This window comes from Heterocephalus glaber, unplaced genomic scaffold (assembly GCF_053883595.1).
Source record: "Heterocephalus glaber isolate CG9 unplaced genomic scaffold, H.glaber_assembly_v1.0 deba00000937, whole genome shotgun sequence".
Lineage (NCBI taxonomy): Eukaryota > Metazoa > Chordata > Mammalia > Rodentia > Bathyergidae > Heterocephalus > Heterocephalus glaber.
This window is the reverse complement of record NW_028258173.1, coordinates 2,516,706-2,536,376: the sequence shown is the minus strand read 5'-3', so window position 1 is coordinate 2,536,376 and position 19,671 is coordinate 2,516,706. Positions and strand designations below refer to the sequence as shown.

The 19,671-nt window shown below is 53.9% G+C and overlaps 1 protein-coding gene and 1 long non-coding RNA gene across 11 annotated transcripts; one reads left to right on the top strand and one right to left on the bottom strand.

Annotated features, from left to right (window-relative positions):
* The first annotated feature begins 14 nt into the window (after window positions 1–14).
* Window positions 15–18,649, top strand: Slc26a11 (solute carrier family 26 member 11). Of its 8 annotated transcripts, none has more exons than XM_004860892.4 (17): window positions 15–89; window positions 1,011–1,254; window positions 1,763–1,955; window positions 2,304–2,389; window positions 5,364–5,443; window positions 6,294–6,436; window positions 8,474–8,649; window positions 9,080–9,152; window positions 12,231–12,281; window positions 13,449–13,509; window positions 13,939–13,994; window positions 14,183–14,323; window positions 15,377–15,504; window positions 15,790–15,892; window positions 16,324–16,457; window positions 16,984–17,056; window positions 17,933–18,649. In XM_004860892.4, exons 2-17 carry the CDS (start codon window positions 1,024–1,026, stop codon window positions 18,022–18,024), a joined length of 1,821 nt encoding a protein of 606 aa, XP_004860949.2. In that variant the 5' UTR covers window positions 15–89; window positions 1,011–1,023; the 3' UTR covers window positions 18,025–18,649. The 8 variants fall into 8 exon arrangements, with proteins under 8 accessions (XP_004860949.2, XP_087064460.1, XP_021096938.2 ...); XM_087208334.1 differs by having other exon boundaries at window positions 17–179; window positions 8,504–8,649; XM_021241279.2 differs by having other exon boundaries at window positions 17–179; window positions 16,345–16,457.
* Window positions 6,423–13,454, bottom strand: LOC110345114 (uncharacterized). Of its 3 annotated transcripts, none has more exons than XR_015450195.1 (3): window positions 10,591–13,454; window positions 9,056–10,476; window positions 6,423–7,542 (listed from the first exon to the last, which is right to left on the bottom strand). It is a non-coding gene; the product is annotated as an uncharacterized LOC110345114 (long non-coding RNA). The 3 variants fall into 3 exon arrangements; XR_015450197.1 differs by having other exon boundaries at window positions 9,056–11,519; window positions 12,869–13,454; XR_015450196.1 differs by having other exon boundaries at window positions 6,424–7,542; window positions 9,056–10,864; window positions 11,376–13,454.
* Window positions 18,650–19,671: the final 1,022 nt, after the last annotated feature.

Below are 19,671 nucleotides of genomic sequence, written 5' to 3'. Positions count from 1 at the left end.
CCGCCCCGCCCCGCCCCCGCCCCTCCCCCAGGTTCCTGCAGACCCGGTGGCGGTGGCTCCGGGAGGCTCTAGGAGCTGTGACGCCCGGGGTGAGTCGGCGCCCGGGAAAGGCGGGGAGCTGGGCCCGGGCAGGGGCGGCGGATGCGGGACCAGCGCAGGATCCGAGGCCCAGCCCTACGGTGAGGCCCCTCCGTACCGCGTCCCATTCCAGGTACCCGCGACCCTCGACCTCGCTCGGGGCAGCTGGCCCGCGCGCAGTCAGCCGGCGTGGGTCCTCGCCCTGGACCCCTGGCTGGGGGTCTGGCGGCATCGTGGGGTAGGGAGGAGGGGTTTTGTTCAAAGGGGTGCAGCGGGGCTGGGTGGGGGTCTGCAGTCCGCTCTGTGCGCAGGACAGAGGGCCAAGACTCAGAGGATGCTGCGCACCCAGAATTAATGGTAGAATCCTGGCGCTCTCCAGCACTTAAGTGTAGTCCCCGGTGCCCCTCTAGGCTGCAAATGCCAGAGATGGGGGCCTGGGTAAAGTGTGATGTCAGACCCCCACCCTTCAGCACCACGTGTCCGCCGTAGTGGGTGGAGCTGGGGGTGGGTCGCACCTGAAGATCTCGGAACCCGAGGGCGTCCAGCCGTCTAGGCTGGGGGAAGGGGATGGGTGCCCGGGAACCCTGCTTCTCCCAGCAGCTTGTTCCGTTAAGTTCCCTGGAGAGGGAAAAAAGAAAGATTCTGCCAGGAGGAGAGATTCTTTAGGATTCTAATGAGGAAGTAGTTTGTCTGGTTTTTACCTGTGAAAACTGTTGGAAGAAGAGGCACCAGGATTTGAGCAGGTGGGATCCAGGGCAGCGAACGAGGGGACGGGGGGGGGGGGCTTCTTGCCCCCTTTGCAGAGGTCACGGGCTTCTTCTCCAAGACCAGCTGGGGAACTTAGCAGACCTCCCTCAGTGCCTGCTCTTGATGTGGGTGGATCCCACCTGGCATTGCTGGGCCTCTGACTGCTGCTGTTTCCCGCCCCACAGCCCCACCCTAGTGATGTCCTCTCCGGTGGATGCCCTGGGTCAGGCCAGTTCCCCCGGCTGCAACATGGCCCTCAGCACCTGCTGCTCCTTCTCAGCCTGGCAGAGGAGGCTGCCCTTCCTGGCGTGGCTGCCTGCGTACTCACTGCAGTGGCTGAAGATGGACTGCATTGCGGGCCTCTCGGTTGGCCTCACCGTCATTCCCCAGGCGCTAGCCTATGCAGAAGTGGCTGGGCTGCCTCCCCAGGTGAGCTGTCTGACCCCACTGCCAGGCACACCCCTGTCCTGTGGCCTGAGGCCAGCCAGGGGCAGAACAGGAAGACTTAGTATGGGGTTCAGACACCTCATACCTGCTACCCCAGGGGCCCAGGGAACACTTGATCTGTAATCTGCAGCGTGTGACTGCCTTCAGGCATTGAGCTGATTGTGTGGTCTAGAAGGATGACTCATGGTGACCTTAGGCACACTTCCTGGGACTCGAAGACATAAGTACACCAGCCTTTGAGGCACCCCCCACCACCTCACTTCAGCTGGTCCTCAGCACCCTGAGGCCCCTCTTGGTGCTGGTAGAAAAAGAGCCCCCCGTTCACTGCAGGTTCACCATGGTGGCCAGTGGAGGGTAGGTGGTTGGCCCTGCCTGTGTGTGCCAGGGTGTGCCAAGTACACAGTTGACACCCACGTGTCCCCTGGACGCCAGGCATGTGGGTGGACTGGCCTGGGGCCTGCTGGTACTTACTGCTGTCTCTCCCTGACAGTACGGCCTCTACTCTGCCTTCATGGGATGCTTTGTGTATTTCTTCCTGGGCACCTCCCGGGACTTGACTCTGGGCCCCACGGCCATCATGTCCCTCCTGGTGTCCTTCTACACCTTCCACGAGCCTGCCTATGCTGTGCTGCTGGCCTTCCTGTCAGGCTGCATCCAGCTAGCCATGGGGTTCCTGCGTTTGGGTAAGAGCCTGTCTTCCTCAGTGGGTGGAGAGGCTTCAGTTCTGCTTTTCCTGGGGTACCAAGGCCCCCCAGGATGCCCTTGACCTTCTCATTTCCCCCTCTCCAGTGCAAGGCCATCTGTGGGGGGGGGGGTCCTCCGTCTCAGGCTGTTGGACTCTGCAGAGAGGCCAGCATACTGGGAGAACTGCCAGGGCCGCAGACCCTAAAAACAGTCCAGATGGGGTATGTCACCCCTCAGCCCTGAGCTGCTCTCCAGTCCTACCCATGCCCCTCTGCCAGCCTACATCCACCCTGTCCTCTGGAACCCGAGGGAACTGGGGCCACTCTCCATTCCCTTTTGGCTGCCAGGGCTCCTGCTGGACTTCATCTCCTGTCCTGTCATTAAGGGCTTCACCTCTGCTGCTGCCATCACCATCGGCTTCGGACAGATCAAGGTAGGCACAGTGCCCACGAGGGCTCTGCCCTCTGACCGATGCCAGGTGGTGCAGGGGTGCCTGGGAGCAGGACCAAAGCCAGTTCTGCAGTTTGTGGCCAGGAAACACCTTGCTGCTTGGGATTTGTCTCTGGTCTGTCAGTGCTCTCATGGGTCCTCCCTTCCTGGGGGAGAGGTTGTGTGATGGTTAATTTTACAACAGATAAATTGGGGGCCCATAACTTCACCCCTCGGCTCATGCCTGAGCTTTTGTGCCAGGCTGGTTGGTTGGCTTCACGGGGTGTTTCTGTTCTGCCTTTCACACATTTACCAGCAAAACTTGCAGGTCATGGACTGACACTAAGGTTTCCACCAGCACTTCCCCATGCTAATTTATCTAGATGGCTTTTTGTGGTTTCTTCTAGTTTCTATTTAATATCATTTAAATACCAAGATTTTAAGTTTTGTGTAAAATAGCTATGAGAAGCACTAGAATCTGTAATCACCAGTTACCCCAGGATGTAACTTACGGCTGCTCATGTCCCTGGGTCTTTCTTACATCCCTTGTGGCAGGATTGACCGCGGTACCCGCTGCTGTGTGTGGTGTAAGGTGGGTGAGCGCCCAGCTGAGTGTCTACAGAATGGAACTGAACTCAGTTCTGTAGACGGGGTCCCTGGTAGGGACTCAGGGCCACAGCCCTGGCTCGTGACCTCATGTCTTGTCTGCTCCAGTGTAGGCCGAGCAAGAGAATCAAGGATGGGAGACTGAATAAGTAGCTGACTGTTCTGCACCCTGTGTGCTAGGCCCTTGGTTACGATTTCCACGTCCTTAATTCTTTTTTTTTTTTTCTTAAATTCTTTTATTGGTACATTTTAGGTATACAACGCATTTACAGTTCTCACTGGGAACTTGCACCTTTACATGATGCATCTTGGTTCTTATTTTTTCCCCTTCCCCTGCCCTCCCTTCACCCCCTCCAGCCTCCCCTATTTACAAAGACTTTATTTCCATTTTTTCCATTTCTCATCATTTTTCCTTTCCTTTCTTTCCTTTTCCCTGCCCTTCTCACTACCCCGACCCCTTTGGACCTTTTCTTCCTATTTTACATTATTGATTATTCATTGTAATCATTGGTACATTTTAGGCATACAATATAATGACATTCATCATTGGAAATCTGCACCTTTACATAATCTCTCTTGGTTCTTATTTTTCCCCTTACCCCTGCCCTCCCTTCAACCTCTCCATCCCTCCCTATTTACAAAGACTTTGTTTCCATTTTTTCATTTTCTCATGTTAATTCCATTCCCTTCTATCCTTTCCCCTACCCCTCCCACTTCCCCTTCCCCTTTGCCCCTTTTCTTCCTATTTCACATTATCTGTTATACCTTTTAGTCCTTATTTACACTTTCAGTTTCTCACACTAGAGAAACTATTCGGTATTTACACATGTGTGTCCTGTTTATTTCACTTAAGGGTATCGCCTCAATGTGCATCCATTTAGCTATAAATGTCTCCAGTTTCTCATTCTTTATGGCTGAGTAGTACTCCATTTTATAAAAAAAATCACATTTTCTTTATTCAGTCTCCATTTGATGGGCATTTGGGCTGTTTCCAAGCTTTAGCTATTACAAACTGTGCCGCTATGAACATGGGTGCACATATATCGCTGTGGTAAGATTCTTTTAATTTTTTGGGAAGATCCCCAGCTGGGGAATAGTGGGGCCAAATGGGACTTCCAGTCCTAGTTCTTTGAGGTATCTCCACACTGATTTACCACGTCCTTAATTCTTACCACACCTCCACGAGGTGGGTTTATCATCCATTTTAGAGTGGAGAGAACACACAAGGTGTGGGAGTGTGTGATTTGTACATTATCTACACACATGGCAGGGCATGCTTGGCAAATGTGGCTTGTCTATATTCAGGAAACATTTTAGTATCAAGAATGCTTTTTTGTTTTGTCTGTTCTTTCTCTGATGCTGGGAATTGAAAAATGTTCTCTTTTTTTTCTTTTTTTCTGTGGCACTGAGGGTTGAAGCCAGGTCTTTTGCACTGAGCTACATGTCCAGACCTTTTTTTTTTGAGGCAAGGTCTAATTAATTCACTATGTTGTCCCAGTTGGGTTCAGACTTTGGATCCTCTTGCCGCAGCCTCCCAGAGTGCTGGGATTATAGGTTGGGGCCACCACACCCAGCTCTCTTTCATATGATCCTAACACCAGTGGAGGGCGCCTTCTCATTCCTGCTCAGTAACACTAACCCTACCCCCAGGTTTGAAAAGCTTTGATTAGGTCATGATGCTTGGCAGTCTGACGTGCCCAGGATGTAAGCCCCCCAGCCCAGATTCCTTCAGTGTCCACCTGCCCCATGCCCCACCGCAGTGTTTGCAGCAGTTTTGGGGCAGGAGTGTCCTGGGGTGTCCAGGTCTGTCCACTTCCTGTACACCCTGCTGGGTCTCAAGCAGGACAAAGAGCTAAAGCCAGGAATGAAGCCCCTTTTCCCTCCTGAAGACCCCGAGGGTTACAGTCACTGTAGGAGGCCCTGATGTGGCTGGGACCCCCACCCTTACCAGGGAGCCCCGAGGAGCAGCCCATTCTCCGTCTTGGCCTGGCATGATTTTTCCTTCCAGCAGGGGGCAGTGCCGGGAATGACAGGCCCCTCGGGCCAGTGGTGGCCAAAGGGAGGTGAGGGGAGGTGTGGCAGAGGGCCCCAGACCGCTCAGCTGTTGAACCAGTTTCCTGCTTTGGAGTGGCCTAAACTAGTTTTTCATTCAAAATGTGCCACTGACCCAAACACAAGGTGCTGCCTTCCCCAAGATAATTGTGTCCTGCCTGGGGTCAGGTGGCCCCCTGGGAGCCCAGAGACAGTCCTGGTCTAGGCACCCAGGTGGGGTCCTTCTCAGGCAAAAGGGAGGGGTGAGGTGGGGGCAGAGTGGAGGGAGGGACACCCCACCACTAGCCATGGGCAGGTTCTGAAAGATTCCATTTGAACAGAACCTGCTAGGCCTGCAGAACATCCCCAGGCAGTTCTTCCTGCAAGTGTATCACACCTTCCTCAACATCGGGGAGACCAGGTACTCTGTTGGCTTCTTTCTTTCCCCAGATGACGATGCTCTTCCTTCCCGGGCCCCTCCCCACCCCTACCTCTGTCTCCACTCCCGGTGGAGGCTTTGCTGATCACTCCGGTCCCCAGAGCAGTGCTGTCACATCACCTGGCAGGGGTTAGACAGGCAGACCTGCTGAGTTAGGGGGGCATTGTACAGGAGCCCTGGGGGGTCTGAGGATCCTCACCATGCTCTCGGGGCCGGTAGGAAAGGAGCCAGGGCAGGCGTCTCCACTTCCAGGGTCTTCATGTGGCGATGCCGTGACATAGGCCCAGAGAGCAGATGCACAGAACTTGGCTGCCCAGCCTTGGTGAGGGATGGAGAGATGAGTGCTTCCTCTGAGGGTTTAAGTCTCTCTCTTGAGGGGTCCCTCCCTCCTAGACCAGCCGGTGGAAAGCCAGGATATGCCCTATGCTCCTGCTGGGACCAGAGGAGGGATTTGAGGGAAGTGGGTGGTGGCCTAGGGAGTGGGCCAGGTCCTGGACCTCGCCTCTCCTCTGATCGGCTGCTGCCTTATCCCAGGGCCTGCCGCCTGGGCTCCCTGGCTCTTGAGCAGGGGTCAGCCTTCCAGGGGCAGTGGAAGTGGAGGCTGCCCAGAGGGTGACACACCTGAAAACATGGGCATTCCACTGTCATTGTGAAGGGGACTCCCCGGCTCCTAATCTGGTTCAGGGCTAGGCCCTTACTGAGACATGAACATAGTTTTGAAACCCGCCACGGCCATGAATTATTTAGAAGACAGAAGGGCAGTGAGAGAGAGAGTCCCAGCAGAAGGTCTCTTGGCTGCCTGGCTGGGTGGTGACCCATCCTCTGCCTGCAGGCTGGGGGACGCCGTGCTGGGGCTGGTCTGCATGGTGCTGCTGCTCGCGCTGAAGCTGATGCGGGACCACATGCCCCCTGCCCACCCTGAGATGCCCCCTGGCGTGCAGCTCAGCCGTGGGCTGGTGTGGACTTCCACCACGGGTAAGGAGAGGCTCCTGGTTGATGAACCTGGGCTGCACCTGGGGGTCACTCGAGGAGCCCTCGGTCCCACCTCCCAGAGATTGTTTGGCCTGGGAGTTACTTGGGCATTGGGATGCTAGAAACTCATGAGTGGTTTGCTGTTGTTTTTGTTTTGTTTTGGTGGTACCAGGGATTGAAGGTAGGATCTCCCACTGAGCTACAGCCCCAGCCCTTTTTTATTTTTTATTTTGAGACAGGCTTTCACTAAGTCATTAAGTTGCTGAGGCTCCAACTTGGGATCCTCCTGCCTCAGCCTCCCAGAGTGCTGGGATTACAGGTGTGCACCACCCGGCCTGGCTCCTAGATGGTTCTGATCTTTCTCCAGCACTGGGAACACTCATCTGCAGCAGAGGTTAGGTGCTCAGGCAGAGGTGACTTTGCCCCGGTGGACACCATCTGGGGAGGCTGTTGCTGGCATCTAGTGGGTAGAGGCCAGGGATGCCCGAGTGTCCTGCGGCCCTCAGCCTCCTGCAGTGGAGTCAGCTGACCCCACACATTGGTAGCGCCCAGGTTTGAAGAACTCCATCTACAGGGTTGCTGGGGGAGAAAGCAAATTCCACAGGGCTAGGAGGCGGTGTTCAAACTGTGCACTTGCTGGGAGGGAAGGGTTGGCTGTAGGCGTGGGGTATGCGGGTCGTGTTCATGGCAGGTACAGGGGAGAGGCTGCGGCGAGCTGAGGGCCATCTCCGGGGAGGCTGGGTGCTGGTTGGTGACGCCCACAGAGGAAGGCACGAATAGGAGAGCAGGACGGCAGCATCATCTCTGAACTTTACTGGGAGCGAAAACGACCTGAGCGTGGCCCCGCTGTTGGCGGGGGCGCAGGCAGGAAATCAACAACAGCGAGAGAGAGGAGTGGTTGGGGTTAGCACTTGGGTCATTTCCATCAGCCGAGGCTGGTCCCCAACTCACTGTGGTCACCACCAGGTTCTGTTCTGCAGCCTCAAGGCAGTGGGTGAATGCAAGGAGCTTGGTAGGGAAGGGACGCTGGGGTCGGGTGACGATGTCCCTTCCAGCCTGGGTTTGATCCTGTAGAGTTGCTCCCCGAAGTCTGAGCTTTCATTCAGCATCTGTGAAACAGTGGAAACCACCCAGTTAGTTCTGTGGCTCTCGGGCCCCACCCACTTCCAGGGGATTCCCAGGCACACTGGAGTTGGGCTTAAACGTAGGTGTAGCTGCCAGCTGCCCTCAGACCCCGAGAGTCCCTCAGGGAGTGGTCTTGTGTTTTATGGCAGGATTGGTCAGGAGGAGACCTGAGAGGCTTGGAAAAAACCTGAAGTTTATTCTTACAGATCCTAGAATCCCAAGCCCGCTCACGGAAGACACCGTGCGTGGTCAGGAGGGGGTGCAGTGAGGGAGGCTTAGGCTGCAGCTCCTGTGGTTTCTGTGAGGAAGGCCAGGCTGGGCGTGCCCAGCAGTAGGAGTGACCCTTGGATATCAGTAGGCTTCAGGCTATAGGGGTGGCACCCAGCCCCAGGATGACCCAGGCAGGGGTATTGTGTCCAGCGTGCCTAGGCTGAGTGGAGCAAGGATGGCTCTGGATGAGCCTGCATGCCAGAGACGCGTGGTACGGGCCCTCTGTTATCTCTTAAGAATTGTCTGTGTAGCCCTCGGAAGGGCAGTCTTCCCCCAGTGAGAAAGGTATTTTGTTGTTGCCTACTACTTGGGGCTGAGCCTCATGCATGCTGGCCAAATGCTATACCAGCAAGCTGAACCCTGATGGATTTTTTAAAAATTTATTTTTATTTTATTTTAAAATAGTTGCCTTAAGGCTGCCTTTGAACTTGAAATGCTTCTGCCTCAGCTCCCCCATGGCTGGGATTACAGATCTGCGTCACCACCCCTGGCCAAGGAAGGTTTCTTAGATGCCAAAACACCAGCTGAGTGCAGGGGTACACACTTGTCATCCCAGCTCTGGAGGTGGGAGGAATGCTAGTCTCCGCCCCGGCTACTTTCCTGTGTGTGCCAAGACCGGCTCTCACCTGTGTCCCTCTATCCCAGCTCGAAATGCCCTGGTGGTCTCCTCTGCAGCCCTGGTTGCGTACGCGTTCGAGGTGACTGGATACCAGCCCTTCCTTCTGACTGGGGAGATAGCCAGGGGGCTTCCTCCCCTGCAAGCCCCTCCCTTCTCAGTGACCACGGCCAACGGGACTGTCAGCTTCACCGAGATGGTGCAGGTGAGCGGAGATGGGAGCCGCCAGTGTGGCTGAGGCCGTGGCGCCCCTGGGTCTGGCTCAGGGTCCCCGGTGCTTCTTTCAGTGATGGGAGGTGCCAGCTGGCGAGGGTGGGCTGTCCCTGTGGGGAAGAACCCCAGGTGGGACACGACTCTCCCCCACCCCGTGTTTCTGTCTCGGGCCCTGTGGTCCTCCTACTCTGAACACGGGCATGGGATGCATTTGCAGGTTCTCCGTGGTGTCTTGCTCCTCTCTGACAGGGCGGTGTTTCCTCACCCCATAAGCTTGTGCCCAGTAGCTGCGGTGCCCTTGTCTCCTTTGCATGCACACGTGGGGAAGAGGGCCCTGCTGGACCAGACCTGCCCTTCCCTTCCTTCCCTTCCCTTCCTGAGCGGAGGAGGGCACTCACCGACTCCCCTGTCTCCTCTCTCAGGACATGGGAGCAGGGCTGGCTGTGGTGCCCCTGATGGGGCTGCTGGAGAGCATATCCGTGGCCAAAGCCTTTGGTAAGACGCCTGCCGCCTGCACTGCTTTGCCTCTTGGAGACGCATCCCTAGGCTCACGGCCCAGCTTGGCTTGTTGCTTTCTTGTTCGCGTTTATCTGCTCTCATTTGCAAAATTAGAATTTTTTTCTAAGTATTATATGCTCATGTTTTAAAATACAGTATGTATATATAAGGATCAGTTGGACATCCCTAATGTAAAAATCTAAAATCTAAAACCTTCAGGACCAGTGTGCTAATAAGTTGTACTCAACTGGTAAAGGCTGAAAGATTCTTAACCAGTAAAGTCTGCAGATATTCCAAAATCTAAAGAAATAGAAAACTGGAAACACTTCTGGTTCCAGTTGTTTCAGATAAGGAATGCATACCATGTCCGATAAAATTGGATCTCTAATGGGAAGCCCCATCCCAGTATGCCGGTCAGTGCTCCAGCAGCCTCCTCTGTGTGGACGTAAGAGGTCCTGCTTTGGCTGGGCAGGGTGATGCAGTGGTGCACACACTTGTAATCCCAGCTCCTTGGGAGGCTGAGGCAGGAGGATCAAAAGTGTGTGGCCATCCCGAGCAACTTAGACCCTGTCTCAGAATTTACAAAAGGGCTGGTGATGTAGCTCAGTGCTCGCTGGACTCAGTGTTCAGTACCAAGGGGCTGGGATGAAGGCCCTGCTGTTGCCATTTTCTGGGATATAAATGCTCCCAGTGTGGCTGATTCCAGGCTGACCAAGACATCCGTGGATGTGGAGCTTGAACACAGGGTTGGGATAAGCTGTGTGTTAGGGCCTCTGTGTGTCTGCATCCTGCATGCCTGCAGGTGCTCCTGGTAGATACAGGCAACCTCATTGATCATAGCGACGTGTCACATTAAGAAGCAGTGAGTTAGGGCTGGGGATGTAGCTCAGTGGCGCCATGCCTGCCTGGCAAGCGCCAGGTCCTGAATTCAATTCCCAGTACCGCAAAAAAAAAAGAAAGGCAGTGAGCTGTGGTATCTTTATTTGTACTGTAGTTCGTTTAACTGGAGGTTGTAATTCAGTTTGTTTTAGTTCAGTTTCACAAAATTCCGAAAAATTTAACAGCCTCTGTTCTGTTGGCTCAGCACCTCTGGAGGCTCCGCTCCTCTCCCTTTGGAGGCAGGGAAACAGTTGCCTGCTTAGGTACTTATTTCTGGTTCGGCATCTTGTGGCTTCCTCCTTTGTAAGGGGAGGCTGTTAAATCTGTCACTTGTCCCCCTTTCCCACTGAGGTCAGCTCCACTTCCAGCTCTGGATTATCAGTTTGGATGACATTTACACTGCAGTCTGCAAAGCTGAGTCCTCCTTGCCCATGGGTTGATTCTGGAGGTGAAAGCCCAGTTACCAACAACTCAGCAGTAGAGTGCTTGCCTGGCATGCACAAGGCTCTGGGTTCCATCCCCAGCACCAGAAAAAGAATTCATAAGAACAACTCACAGTATATATTGTCTGGACTCCTTGTCTCGTGTTTCCTGCCAGGATAAATCCCTCTCCAGTAGTCCAGTGCTTTGTCCCTCAACCCATTCAGAGATCCATTCAGAAGGGTTTTCCAGATTCAACAATTGCTCAAAACCATACCACATCTCCATTAGTTCTGTACACAGTGCATGTCTTTCTTGTTCAATTTTTATTTCTCTGATCATCTCTTTTTGTTGTTGCTAGAAGAAACATGGTATCTTCTCCAAATCTGCATCTTACGGTCTTTACTCATCTGTTATGTAGACATGAGTTTGTTTACAGTACTGATTGAACCTTTTGCACTAAGCTACATGCCCAGCCCTTTATTTATTTATCTAGCTAGCTATCTGTTTATTTATTTATTTATTTATTGGTGCCAGGGATTGAACTTGGGACCTTGTGCTTGTGAGGCAGTCGGCAGCACCACTGAACTAAATCCCCAGCCCCATTTTTTATTATGAGACAAGATATTGCTAAGTTGCTCAGGCTTAGCTTAAACTTGCAATCTTCCTGCCCCGGCCCCCCCAAAGCCACTCCCTTTTGAGGCCATTTGACCTCCTGCCTGTCATTCTCTTTAATCTAGGTTTGGTAAACCTTGGCCTGCTGTCTCCTTTACTTCACGCCACTGACCTAAAAATGAATTTTACATCTTTTAAACGGCTGGAAAAAAACTAATGTTTTATGACATGTGGGACATACGCAAGCTTCACAGTTTGCTTGTTAGCAAGTGGATTTGTTGACTACAGCCCTGCTTGTTTGCTTACCTGCTCCGTGGCAGTAGAGCAGAGAACAGTGGCAGGTCCCGTAGCTGCACAGCTGGAGTGTATACTTACCTCTGTCTTAGGCTCGTGCCCTGTGGCTTCCCTGGAAGTCTTGATCCCTCATCCCTGGCTTTCTAGCCATCTCCACTTGAAATCAGAGAAAACAATATAAAGTTGTTGTAGAAAGTACTGAAAGTGCAGAAAAAAAGAAAAGATAAATCACCTTTTCCTGCTCCATCTGACTACTGTTAACATTTTACTTTCTTTCTGCTCTCTGATACACGCATGTGCAGATGGAAAAATGCCTGGGACCAGAAGTGTTCTGGGTTTGGGAGGTTTTCAGATGTTGGAATATTTTTCATAGGCTTTACTGGTTGAGCATTCTAATTCAAAAGAGATCTAAAACTTTCTTCTTTCTTTCTTTCTTTCTTTTTCCGGAACTGGGGATTGAACCTAGGGTCTTCACACTGAGCTACATCCCCACCCTTTTTGGAGACAGTCTCGCTGAATTGCCTAATTGCCCAGGCTGAGCTTGAACTTGTGACCTGCCTCAGCCTCCCAGAGTGAGATTACAGTCATAGGCCACCATGCCCAGCCGCAAAACGTTTTGAAGGTTGGAACTCAGAAAGTTTTGGTTTTGAAATGTTTCAGATTTTGGATTTTTAAATTAGGTGCAGCGTGTGTGTGTGTGTGTGTGTGTGTGTGTGTGTGTGTGTGTGTAGCATATTTAAACACATTTGCAAAGCGTGGATGGACAATGGCATACATAGAAATGTGAACCTCATTTTCATTTCATAGGCATTTCCCTAGCAGTATCATATGTCCGGTGACAGTGTTTGTGTTGTTCGTTCTCCTTAGCATCTCAAAACAGTTACCGTGTGGATGCCAACCAGGAGCTGCTGGCCATCGGTAAGATTCCTTCCAGGCTGGGTCCCACTGCATCCCACTGGGTTGTGCCAAGTGTAGCAATAGTTGTGATGAGTCAGTGGGCCTCACGGACTCATGCTCAAGTATCCTGAAGGCTCTGTTTACTCCTTAGGCATAGGGAGCTCACAGGTGGTCTGTGTTTCCACTTACTGAGCACCTGTTGTGTGCGACACCCTGAGGGCTGTAGCTCCATGGACCCCTGGAGTGCCCAGCCTCTGGGAAGCAGCTGCAGGGCCAGTGAGCAGGGAGCAGAGGGTGCAGCCAGGCCTGCTCCTGGATATGCTTGTCCCTGCCCAGTGGCCTCCCTGCGGCAGGAGCAGGGGGCTCGGTAAGGACCCACGTGTCCTGGGCTGCCTGCCTATCAGTAGGGCTCCATGCTGGGTTTACAGTTGTGGATTCCTTTATCTTTGCGAGCTGACTTTGCTAGTGTGTTTGGGGACCATGTGTCATGGGCCTGCTCCTGCCTGTGCCTCTCCCAGCCCGTACCATCTCCTTTGACCTGGTGTGGGATTTACGGAGCAGAGGAGATTGTGGTTACTGTGAAGGGCCTGGAACCTTCAGTTCCTCACCTCAGTGGGTCAGCTCGCAAAGCAGAAGTGGGATTGAGGGGCACTCGGTGGAGCCGAGTGGATGGAGTTGTCTTACGGGGACCCCCTTCCTCAGCCACGCCACTTCTGGCAGGTAGATCCCTTCTCTCTGTTATCAAAGAGAGGCATGTTTGAGCCACACGGCGAGGCTGGGTCCAGAATGACTTTATGAGGGCTAAATCAGGCTGGGGCTGTGGTTCAGTGGTGGACTGTTTACCTAGTGCATACGAGGCCATGGGTTCAAACCCCAGCACTGCAAATAAAGCTGGACAGCATCTGGGCAGACACAACAAAGCTCATGGCCTGTTTTCCTTCCTGAAAGAATGCCTGGGGCTTGCCGGGGATTTAGCTGAGTGGTTCCACTGCTTGCTTTGCAAGCAGACGATCCCGAGTTCAATTCCTGGTACCAAAAAAAAAAAAAAAGAATCCCTGGAGCTGATGCAGGCTCCTCATCCTTCCCTCTGTCTCTGCCTGACCTTGCTCGGTTTTCAGTCTCCCTCCTGCTTATCTCTTCGGTCTGTGTGATCTCGCCACTCCCAGTAAATGTCTGTTTTCTCCCCAGGCCTCACCAACACGCTGGGCTCCCTCCTCTCGTCGTACCCGGTGACCGGCAGCTTTGGGCGGTGGGTGTCTACGCCATTCCCTCTCCGCTGCTTGAGCCCCAGGACCCCTCTCCCTTAGCTGGGCTCCTTTGCCCATGTTCCACACATTCTTGTCCATCTCTCTACCACAGTCTGCCCTTTGGTCAGCAGTGACCAAAGCAGGAAGGGGGACTCACCCTGCCCTCCGGGACAGCGTCTGGGTTCTCAGTGCTGCATTTATTTAGATCTAGAAAATTCCCTGCACATGGAAGTGCTTAACAATATGTATTTAAGAAATAAGTGTGGATTTCGCACAGTGTCCTGTCTCTGCCCTGCGTCACTGCCTTGGTCCACCTGCCCTCACCGCCCCAGCCCAGGTCTCCTGGAAGACTGCCCAGTGCTGCGTGCAGGTTGACGACTACCCCTGCTGTGCAGAACTGCAGGATTCACAGTTCTCCCTTGCCTTTCTAGGACAGCTGTGAATGCCCAGTCTGGGGTGTGCACCCCTGCAGGGGGCCTGGTGACCGGTGAGTCCCCACTTTCTCCTAGCCCCACGAAGTGAGAGCAAGAGGCGAGGGGAGCCTCCTGGAGGGCTACACCTGCCGAGTGGGCTGCCAAGGCCACTTTGGCACGTGGCCGTGTCTTCCTGGGATGGCACAGCGAATGGGGCCACCTCACCCCTGAAGGCCCCAGGTGACGCCCTGGCCATCCTCAGGTGCACTGGTGCTGCTGTCCCTGGATTACCTGACTTCGCTCTTCTACTACATTCCCAAGGCCGCACTGGCTGCTGTCATCATCATGGCTGTGGCCCCACTGTTTGACACCAAGATCTTTGGGATGCTGTGGCAGGTTAAGAGTATGTATGTGCCCAGTGTTAAGTGTGTATTAGGAGCACAGTACAAAGACGGATGTGCCCCACAGAGAGAGCAGGGCACGATGTCTGTGGTTGCTGAGGGCATCCTTTGTTCCCCTTCCTACAGCCCAGCAGAGGCCGGAGCTGGGATTATGGTAGTGATCCCTGGGAGCTCCCCCTGCAGGCCAGGAGATGTCCCTGATCCTTGTGTGGGCTGCCAGGAGGGTGGGACTCTGGTCTCCAGAGGGCTGGGTCTGCCCGCACAGGGTCCCTGGAGAAGACCAGCAGGGCTTCTCCGGCCTCACTTCCCCACCATCCTCAGCCTGCTTTTCCCTGGCCCCTTACTCAGGTACCCTGAACCCTCAGTTTCTTTAATGAAACAAATTCCGTTTTTTTTAAATTGAAGAACTATAAGGATTTGTGTAGTTTGGCTCCTTTTACTGTCTCCCCAGTGAGTTACCAACCAAAGGAACGATTGTTTCTCGTGTGCCAGGATCTCTGTGTAGTGTACTCTACGTCTCTCCTTTAGGGGAGCCTCGAGACGTGCTACCCTGCCTGTGTGGAATATAAGAGATACTCCTAAAGGAAACTGAGGCTCAGGGAGGGTGAGATGTGTCTGAATTATGTGTACCTGGGGCTGACCCCAAGGGCATGCACTTTGCCCCCTCCCCCACTACTTCAGCCAAAGAGTCTTGTGTGGTGTCCAAGGGCCACATGATCCCCACCACTCCTTCTCAGGATCTGTCCCTCCTTCCTGGGCCTCCAACAGGCCCCTACTGCTCTCCCTGAGGTTGGGGGCCTGGGACCGAGCCAAGCAGGATCTGTTAGTCTTCTTCCTGTGACCTTGACCTTCCTCTGACTAGCTGCGACTCAGCCGCTGGCCTTGGGTCCCCAGACCAAAGGCTGCTGGGGCTGCTTAGGGTCTGTGATCACTGTTACTCAGCATGTAGGGAGCAGGAGGCCATCCTGCTGCCTGGTAGGGTGCAGTGGGGTTCAGGCAGCCGCAAGCAGGCACTTGGCAGGGACAAGGCGCTCTTCAGCCGAGTCCTCTCCTAGGACTGGACCTGCTGCCCCTCTGCGCGACCTTCCTGCTGTGCTTCTGGGAGGTCCAGTATGGCATCCTGGCAGGGACACTGGTATCCGTTCTGCTCCTCCTGCACTCCGTGGCCAGGCCCAAGATCCAGGTGCTGGTCGGGGAGGCGCGTATGGGCAGGGCCCGGGGCTTTCCCTTGCGACTTGAATTTATGGGTGACTGCGGTCTCTGGGACCGCCAGAGGTGACCCTTTTCCTATTGAAAGCCACAGTGCCTTCCTGCTGTGCTGCTCCACGGGGGCCTCCTGCCGGCCTTCACCCGTCCCCTCCAGTGCCCTGGGCTTGGGTTTTGGCTTTCCTGCTTGGGACAGGCAAAGCCTGGTAGAGGCCGTCCTATTCCCTCACCCTCAGGGTTCACTCGTTCTTCCTCCCCCCAGGTGTCAGAGGGGCCAGTCCTTGTCCTGCAGCCGACCAGTGGCCTGCACTTCCCTGCCACTGAGGCCCTGCGGGACTCCGTACTGAGTCAGGCCCTGGGAGGAGGTATGTGTTGCGCAGTGATGGACCGAGATCAACATGCCTATATCTACTTCCCCTCCACCGTGGCTCTTTGAGGACCCCGAGGCCCAGTCCCTACTTGCCTGGGAGCCACCCCTGCTCTCAGGTCCATGAGGTTTTGAGCATTTGAGCGGCATCCCTTGTGAGCAGGATAGTCCCCAGTGAGGACTCAGCCCCAGAACTGCTCCTCTCTCTGCCTCAGCAAGGGCCACGGTGCCCAGAGCTGACGTTCAAGGAAGGCACGGGGCCCCTTGCTCTTAGGAAGGAAGCAGCTACTGCTCTCACCAAATAGCTCTTGCCTCGGGTGCTGCCACCCTAGCCCTCAGCAGTGGCTTGGCCTGAGGCGCACCCCTGGCTGGCCTTGCCCTCACGGTGTTGGCCACACAGTAGCACAGCAGCCTGGCCTGTGTCCCCAGCGTCCTCTCCGCGCTCTGCAGTCCTCGAGTGCTCCCACATCTGCAGCATCGACTACACTGTGGTGCTGGGCCTGGGCGAGCTCCTTGAGGACCTCCGCAAGCAGGGGATCTCCCTGGCGTTCGTGGGCCTGCAGGTAGGCAAGCCAGCCCCACCCCGCGAGATGGGTGTCCGCAGCCCTCCCCCTGCCCAGGGCCAGTGATGCCATCCCAAGGACAGATGGCCCTGACCCTCCGTCTGTTGTGACTCTACCTCTGACCTCCTCCTTCCCTGCAAAAAGGGGAGCCGTGGCCCCTGTCCTTAGAGCAGTTCTGCACGTGGTCTCAGTCTCCTTGACCCTCAGGGCCACGCCACACTGCTGACATGCTGTCCTTGGCACTGAAACTTCAGTCTTGGGCAGTCTGGCTCCGTGGCTGGGCTTGTAGCTGTTGCATTCTGTGTAGTTTGCAGAGTGACCCTCTGCAAAGTGGCGGTCTTTAGAGGCTGGTCATATGGAAACCTTCCTCTGGCAGCAGCCCGCTGGAGCCTGCCTCCTTCTCCCTACTACCTGTGTGGGAGGGTGCAACATCTCCCAGAATGCTCAGCACCTCCACCAAGCCTCCTGCCTCTCGTCTGTCAGGAGCAAGCCTCTTGCTCTGGACTGAAGCATGTCTATTCCGCAGGTGCCTGTGCTCCGTGCCCTGCTGGCTGCTGATCTGAAGGGGTTCCAGTACTTTTCCACCCTAGAGGAGGCAGGTGGGCACAGGGGATGGGATCTGCAGGAAAGAAGGGGGTGGGGTGGACAGGACACCTGAGCCTCAAGAGGGCAAGAGGGCCAGGGGTGGAGCTGGAGCCAAAGGGGGTTCAGGCCCAGTGCAGGGCCAGAAGTGAAGCCGAGGCCTTCTTCACCTGGGGATTATTTAGGTGTACATGTTTGAGGGGATGTTTAAACACAAATGAACAGAGAGCTTCAGTGTCCCACCTGCATATCCACCAATCAGGATAACTTGTTTCCGTCACTCCAGAAAAGTCTCTCATGCCCTTACCCCTGTGCCCCAGAGGAGCCAGTGTTCTGATTTCTCCCACCTTGAGTTAGATTTGCGGGTTGTAGGTGGCGGGCAGTTGAACTGAGGGTTTTTGTGTCTGCATTCTGGGCTTGGTCTGTCATCTGAGATGTGGCCGTGTTGCTGCCGGAGGCAGCTGGAGTGGGCCACAGAAGGCTGCGTGGATTGGGGCACACTGTGGGGAGGATCCCTCAGGACTCGTCACCCAGAAAAACAGTGATGAGCCTGGAGCCGAGTGGACCCTCTGCACAGCTCCAGGTGCTGGTTCAGGCAGCCCTCGATGCACTGGGTGCTGGGCCCCAAGTGCCTGCCTCTTTGAGCCTGTTCCCCGAACTGGCCGGTCCTCACACCCATTTTTTCAGTGCTTGTTATTTTGAGGTACACACCTGTAATCTTAGCATTCTGGGAGGGTGAGGCAGGAGGGTTGAAAGTTCAAGTCTAACCGGGGCAATTTAGTAATGCAGCAAGACCGTGTCTCAAAAGAGGACTGTGGATCTAGCTCTGTGTGGAGGTGCTGGGTTCTATCCCCAGTACTGGATAAAACAAAACAAAGCATTATTTTTTGCAGAGAAATACCTGAGGCAAGAGCCAGGCCCTGAGCCCTACAACATCTGTGAAGATTGTGTCCCAGAACACAAGGTGGCCTTGCTGAAGGCCTAGCTGGGCCACACTGGTGGGCAACTGGCATTGTCTCCCAGACGGTGCCTGTCTGTGCATTGAGGCCAGTACTGTCTAATACACTGGCTGCACAGGTGACGCCTGGAAGGACTCTGATGTCCTTTGGGATGCTTGCAGGCACCTCCCTGCTGCCCCCAGGTGTGAACCTTGTTGGGAGTGGTTGGAGAGAGCCTGTCACAGTGCAGGCCAGCCGTGACAAGGGAGAGCCATGGGCTGTGACCCCTGCAGGCAGCATGGGGTGGGGACCTCAGAGATGCGTCTGTCTCTGTGCAGTGGCTGCGCTGTGGCTGGAGAGAAGACCAAGGCGTGCCAAATATCTTCATCTGTTTTAAAACAATTCCCTGTTTTTAAATTTAAAATAATAACTTTGGTGTTTTGTAAAAATAATAAATGCTTATGGTAAAAATTATAAGAAACCATCCCCAGTCCACTTTGATCACCCCAGGCCCCGTCCACTCGAAGTACCTGTCTGTCCTGAACAGGTGAATGTCCAGGGTTTACATAGTTGGAATCACTTCACATAACCTGGCTCTGTAACCCAGGTTTTCATGCAGGCATTTGCTGTGAATTATTTATTGTGATAATAAATGAGATACGTGGTTTTTAATGTTGTTGTACTGTTTTGTTCCAGGTCTGTGTTGTAATTTAATGAGTCCTCTGTTGAGCGTGTGTGGATTGTGGACTGATTTGTGTTCCCCAAAATCCACAGGATGAAGCCCAAATCCCCAGTGTGTCTATTTGGAGATGGAACCATGGGGAGTAATTAACACGTTCAGGACTGGGCCTTAGTTCTTGCGTCTCACTGCCGGGTGGCTTGACCCATCGGTGGTACATACATGACTGTCCCTTCCAGGGGATTTTTATTAATGAAAGCGGTTAATTAGATCCACTTGATGGGATAGTCACATATGTACCACCAGCAGGAACGTACTAAGGAGGGGATCAACTCTTGGAGCAAACCAAGAAACCAAGTAATTAAGAAACCGTGAGGCTTTGGGGGCTGGGCAGTGCTGCAATTTAGAAAAACCTAGGTTCAAATGGTCTTTTTCCATTTATTACCAGAAAATGATGGCTCTCACCTCTAATCCCAGCACTTGGGAGGCTGAGGTAGGAGGATCGCTGTAAATGTGAAGCCAGCTTGGACTACATAGTTCAAGGCCAGTCTGAACTTCATAGCTCAAAAATCTACTTTTGCAGAACAGAATATTGAGCCAAGGGCCTTCACACTGAGCTGTATCCTTTTTTTATTTTGATATTTTATTTTTATTTGAGCCCAAGCTGGGCTGAGACTTGGATCCTTCTGCGTCAGCCTCCCAGAGTGCTGGGATTACAGGTTTCTACCACCAAGCCCAGGTCATTTTTAAAAGCAAAAACCACAAATGGGTCCCAGGACTTGAGAGGCCAAGGCAAGATCACCTCAAGTTCCAGGCCAGCCTGGGCTGCACAGTGAGTTCTTGAAAGACCAAAAAACAAAAGTAAAAACCACAAGTTGGGGTGGGGTAAGATCGATTGCTTGTCAAGAATTTAGGGGCTGGGGATTTAGTTCAGTGGTTTTGGTGCCTGCCTTGAAAGCGCAAGGTCCCGAGTTCGATCCCCGGTACCAAAAAAAAAAGGCCAGCGCCGGGCATA

Bases quoted from the DNA above. Each gene is read 5' to 3' on its own strand.
- Slc26a11 (XM_004860889.4), top strand. From the start codon at position 142: ATGCGGGACCAGCGCAGGATCCGAGGCCCAGCCCTACG. The intron at 2,390-5,363 runs GTAGGCACAGTG...CCATTTGAACAG, and splicing joins TCGGCTTCGGACAGATCAAG to AACCTGCTAGGCCTGCAGAA. The intron at 15,505-15,789 runs GTGCTGGTCGGG...TCCTCCCCCCAG, and splicing joins TGGCCAGGCCCAAGATCCAG to GTGTCAGAGGGGCCAGTCCT.